At 34.5% G+C, this 6,000-nt stretch overlaps 1 protein-coding gene across 1 annotated transcript in view; it reads right to left on the bottom strand.

Annotated features, from left to right (window-relative positions):
• Positions 1 to 902: 902 nt before the first annotated feature.
• Positions 903 to 6,000, bottom strand: part of osbpl6 (oxysterol binding protein-like 6) — a 49,404-nt gene continuing 44,306 nt past the window's right edge. Inside the window, 1 exon segment of the mRNA XM_030125614.1 lies at positions 903 to 1,873. Coding sequence (XP_029981474.1) covers positions 1,762 to 1,873 — 112 coding nt within the window. The 3' untranslated portion in view covers positions 903 to 1,761.

Raw genomic sequence — 6,000 nt, 5'->3', positions numbered from 1 at the left:
GAATGTTACTGAGTTTAATTATGATGGCCACTATACAAACCCTCCTATCTGAAAAATCACTTTTTTCAGGAAACAACAAAAAAAAAAAAAACGTGGATCCTGGAGGATTCTGTTGGGTTTCTGTAAATTGGCTTAGAGTCTGGTTTTGATCAAATCTATATGTAAAGTGTCATGAGATAACTTTTGTTATGATTTGGCGCTATATAAATAAAATTTGATTGATGGTTTAGTTTTGTTATAGTATGGTCTTTGTTGTTGTTGTCAGGTGACCTTCATGTCATAACAAAGGGCGGGATTATCTTGCAGATAGACTGAAAATGTGGAGTCATCCTTGTTCTCACCATTTAATGTGAAAACTCAAAATCTAATAAAAATTTGCAGATAGGAGGTTTTGTTTTTTGGCCATTGTTTGGACATTTAAAAGTAAACCTGCACTTTCATAAGAAGACCTGTAGGGGGCTCTGGTGTTTCATAATGATCATGAGCTAAAACACTTGTCCCATTCACTGCAGGTTGTTGATTAAGTGAATCATTACATTTTTCAGGTCATGACTTTCCTTTGTTTCATATTATAACAGACTACAATGTTTGGGCCTTAGTCTAAAGAAGTTAATTTGAGAAACTGTTTTGGTCATTTATTATTATTAAAGGAATGTGTCTAATCAGATAACGATGGCAATATTGAATAATATCCTGCTCTTCCATAAAGTGCGAATGAGTTTAACCCAGTAACAAATGACTGACCTTTGAAGAGGCTGGTAAATAGAGTCAAAAATCTCCAAACTGCCTCGGGCTCTGTACATATAAAACACTTAAGTATCAGGTCTTAGACTGAATCAACTGTAATTCAAGTCAGACTGAATTAAATATGAAGGGAATGATGTATGTTTTTTTCTGAGACAGTAAAATCTGAGGAGGCCTTTTCAGGTTTTATGTAACTGTGACAGTGGAGCAGGCGAGGGTAAATGGTCGAGGCTCAAACAGCGGTGTGATGAGGTCAAACTGGACACTGGAGTTTCCAATTTGTACGAGGCTTCTTACGTCTTCCACTTATTCAGCAGCGAGACCTGCTCTCCGTTAAGACGTCTTCCTCTAAGATGACTTTTAAATGAATGGTTTTCCCACAGAGAACACTGCGTCCACACAAATTCAACAGTATTAAAAGGCAAAAAATAAATAAAATCTGCCAATTCACATAATATTCTTTCACTAAATTCTTAGTCCAAGATATTTTTATAAAAATACCTCTTTTTTTTTCTACAATAGTTGATGATATATTAAATATGGCGTAATGCCAGTGAGAGCTGCTCTCTAAACATGCACGTATTGAAGGTAATTAAAAAGGTCTACTTTATAGACTAGTCTAACCCAAACAGCTGTCAGGAATCAAATGGCTTCAACTAAAATGCGCTAAACGGTGTGACTCATGGGTGTCTTTTTAAGGCAAGGACATACTCAGACATAAAACAGCCGAGGACAGATCTACATGGGAGTGGTTAGATTGTTGCCCTGACAACCCAGCTTCAATAAGCACAATGAAGGTGACCCCAGAGGGTGTTTCCATGGATGGATGACCACGTGGCAGCGCCTCAGAACCTCGGCACGGTCGCTGGGCATCAGGCCATCCCTCAGCTCTGCAGTCGCTCAGAACCATGCACCGCCATGTCTTCTTATCCACATGTTTATCCGAACACCTCATTGTGCATAGGTAACCGCCTTCTGGTCTGCGATGGTGACATGATGGAGATAGCAGTCCGTGTGCTACCACAGGTTCACTGTCGATTCCATATTGATGAAGCCGGGGTTTTTGCGGAGCTCCCAGTACATGTTGTTGGAGACCCACCTCTCCCTGTGATTGGCATCAACCACTTTCCTGCAGCAAAAGACATGTTACAGTTTACATTCACCACTAGAGAGTTCACCACTGGTATCTTTAACCCTTTCATGCGTGAATTATGAGAACCTTACTCAAGATTTTTTTCCTAAGTGTTTTAATTCCTCTTTAGGCATGAAAAAAACAATGCCATTGAAATTTTTTTTTAATGAACCTATTTTTCACAGAGTTGCAAAAATGTCCACTTAGCCGGACACCATGTATTTAATTTTTGAAGCAAAGAAACATGTATTTACTGATAAACTGTGTGAAAACTATGGATTTTTTTTTGTTGTTTTTTACCTGTCTTGTCCAGCATCATAACAGCAGAATGGTAGTCTGGCTGCCTTTTTGTGCTGAACAAATTTGTTTTGCTAAGGGAAACTTCAATGAGGCTCCCCTTGATATTCTACTGTCTTTATTATGAGTTTTGTTGAATCACATTTCGATGCCGGACCAGACAACAAAACATGTATTTACTGACATACTGTGTGAAAACGGATTTTTTTTTTAATGCTGCTAATCTGATGTTTTGTCATTTTAACAAACTCTAATACTAGTTATTACTCACTTTATGGAGATAATATGCAAAAAAAAAAAAAGTTTAAAAAAAAGCCTGTTAATTACAGTCTAATAATAAAAACAAGCAATTGATTTACACTCAAACATGTTACTGCAGATCAGGTTTATCAAGAACAGCAAAGTTACAGTAATGGTTCCAATGTCAGTGTATGGGATGATCCACTGTGTCGGCTGATATGGAACTAAAACAACAAAATCCATGAATCTACAAGAGAACAGCTGTAGAATACTTGTCCAGTGTAGTGACCACTATGCATGAAAGGGTTAAAATCATTTCACTGTTACTTTACAAGCGCATACAGTCGCAGAAAAAATTATTAGACTACTCTTGTTTTCTTCAATTTCTTGTTCATTTTAATGTCTGGTACAACTAAAGGTACATTTGTTTGGACAAATATAATGATAACAACAAAAATAGTTCATAAGAGTTTAATTTCAGAGCTGATATCCAGCCATTTTCTGTGGTTTTCTTGATAATAACCAAAATCACTTAAGTTCTCACATCAATAGCTATGGCATTGTACTGACAAAAACAGTGCTTTTAGGCATTCCATGTTTTCTTTTCTGTCTGTTTTAGTCACATGATACACACAGGAGTTTGTACTTGATTGCATAAACCATTGTTTCTGATGACGTTTGATGGTCTAATAATTTTTTCTGCGAATGTATGTGAGAGCTGGTGGGTGAAATTCACCATATCTGAGTACAGTCTAGTTAAACAACACAAAAATACTTTCAGTCTTTCTGTAATATCATTAGCTTCCTGAAACAATTGCATAACTTTTTTGCCTAAATCATCAAATACTCAGTTTCTGGTTAAGCTTCTTGTGTTTCCTGAAAAATCTGAAAAAAATGACATGGGGATTTATTTTAGGAATGTGACAATATTTAATATGGTTTTGAAACTGTACCAACATTAAAACCCATTCTTTACGTTGTAAATTTCTTATTCTTCAGTACAAATCAGAACAAGGTCTATCTTTATTTTTCTCATACATTAACCTCAGACTATATCATTTTTCGTAAACACTTCAACTCACAAATTTTTTTTTTTTTTTAAAACCTAGAATGGATTTATTATGGTACTGCAGCTTTCTATAGTGTGCTAAACTTTTCTTTCTCTTTTTTATTTACAGTGGAGGTGTCCTTTTACTTCTCTTGGTCTAAATTTTTAGTAAAATCTCTTTCATGTGACTAATAATGAAGTTATTGATCCAGATTAATGTGTTTTTTGAAGTGTTAGATAAATGTAATCAATCTATGTGGCTAACATTGGGAGAACACTGTTTAAATTACTAAGTACACAAAAGAAAAGAGTATGTTTTAATGTTTCTTTTGGTGAGGTGGTGGGTGAAATAGACATTGTCTGATCTGTTTTTTCAAATTCACTGCTGTTCCTCAAACGAAAACAAGCACATGGTTAAGTTTTCTGAACCCAGTGGCTACAACAGTGAGTCCACTTTTATAATACAGTCAGCACTTTGCATGAGAACCAGTGTTTTTAATTTTTACAACAGCTTTAATTGATTCATAAGAACTGCGTTGGATGTTCTTCCTCTTCTCTGAGCTGCCTGATGTTCCTCACACTGTGTTTGAAAAAACCCTACAAGTGCTGGAGCGGGTTCAGATCTAGGCCACTACTTCAGAAATGCAGTGTTTCGCTTGCAGCTACGCTGTGGGTCATCGTTGTGCTGAAATACAACTACATGACCGAGCTTTCACAGGGAGGAACCACTGAGTCCCTTAAAATGTTACAGTACAAAGTAGAATCCATAAAGCTGTCAGTCTACTGTACAACACAGTTTTATTTTATTTTTAACACTTTTCTTAAACATTATTTTATTTTAACACACTCTAATGGCTCTTGGTTTCTTTTCATTTTATTTTTAACACTTATTTTAACATCTCATTGTTTTTTCTTTTTAACTGTTTTTTTAAGACTTTTTAACAGTATTTTATGATTGATTCATTCTTTCTTTGTTTATTTTATTTTAAAAACTTTTTTAATAGTATCTTTATTTTTAACACTTCAGTCTAAGCATTCATTCTTTTTATTTTGTTTTTAAAATTATTTTATATTTTACATTTTAATTTAACACCTAAGTCTAATGACTCATTGTTTCTTCATTTTTATTTCATTTTCTTTAACACTTTTTTTTTTTACCACCTTTTTAATTTAACCACTTTTATTTTGACACCTCAGTCTAATTGCTCTTTGTTTTTCGTATTTCATTTTTAACTGGATTTTTTTTTTTTTTTTTTTACATTTTTTAACAGTATTTTATGATTGATTCATTAATTTTGTTTTAGGACTATTTAATTTTTTACATTTTATTTTAACATGTCAGTCTAATGACTCATTGTTTTGTTTTGTATTTTATTTTTAACAGTTTTTTTAAACACTTTTTAACACAATTTCACGATCGATTCATTCTTTCTTCGTTTATTTTTAAAACTTTTTTAACAGTATCTTACTTTCAACGTTTTTTGTTGTTTTAACACTTCAGTCTAATGACTCAATCTATTTATTTTGTTTTTAAGACTATTTTATTTTTAACATTTTATTTTAACACCTCAGTCTAATCATTTTTAATCTTATTTTTAACATGTTTTTAACACTATTTTATTTTAACACCTCAGATGAATCAATTAATTAATTAATGGATTCTTTTTACTTTATTGAGCTGATAAGCAAATGAATTTCCCCCTGGAGATCAATAAAGTTAATCTGTATCTGTATTAATGACTTTGACCTCTCACTATCAGCAGTACTCTATTACTACTACTATTTTTTACTTTGGTCATTTTTTACTGTTCATCAGGTTGTCACTAAATATACTACACAAGGATAGCAGTATATTTGTTATCCACATAGAGAAATGAAGGCACTGACAGGAGAGTTAACCTATGTATATGTTGGGGGAATCATTCGAAGGGTAGAGAAAACAGGCAAATTCAACACAGAAAGGCCAAGGTTCAACTGGGAAGCAAACACAGACCCATGTAACTGTGACGCAAAGTATTAACCTCTACACAGCCACATGTTTAACTTTGTTCCTGCAGTCCACAGGACAAGTAGCTACACATATTGTCAGCATGTCATCAGACACTGGTACTTACTTTTGTTACCACTGATTACAGAAAAATCAGCTGCATCTTTGTTCTGTTTTATGGAATAACAGAGACAGTCCACTATATATTTCAGACCAGTCCATCTAATGTGGAAAGTTACACTGATATCAAATATGTGTACTGGTGTGGTAATGACTAATAAAAGGTTTTGGCCCAATCCCAATTCCCCCCTCAGCCCTAACCCTTACCCCTACCCTTTGGCCCTTGCACTTGGCACTAACCCTTAAAACGGAGCTGCAAGGGGTAGGGGTTGAAACATTCTCCTATGAAATGAGACAACCCTTTGCAACCTGTTACATCATCAGCAACAGCTTTGTTTCTGAAAGTATTCATCATGCCGTCAGTAGCTGTAACCATCTCTGCTGCATGGACTTTGGGCATCTTTTTGCGGCTATCAACTATAAACCACAGAA

The sequence above is a fragment of the Sphaeramia orbicularis genome, chromosome 21 (assembly GCF_902148855.1).
Source record: "Sphaeramia orbicularis chromosome 21, fSphaOr1.1, whole genome shotgun sequence".
NCBI lineage: Eukaryota > Metazoa > Chordata > Actinopteri > Kurtiformes > Apogonidae > Sphaeramia > Sphaeramia orbicularis.
This window is presented reverse-complemented; position numbering and strand designations above follow the sequence as displayed.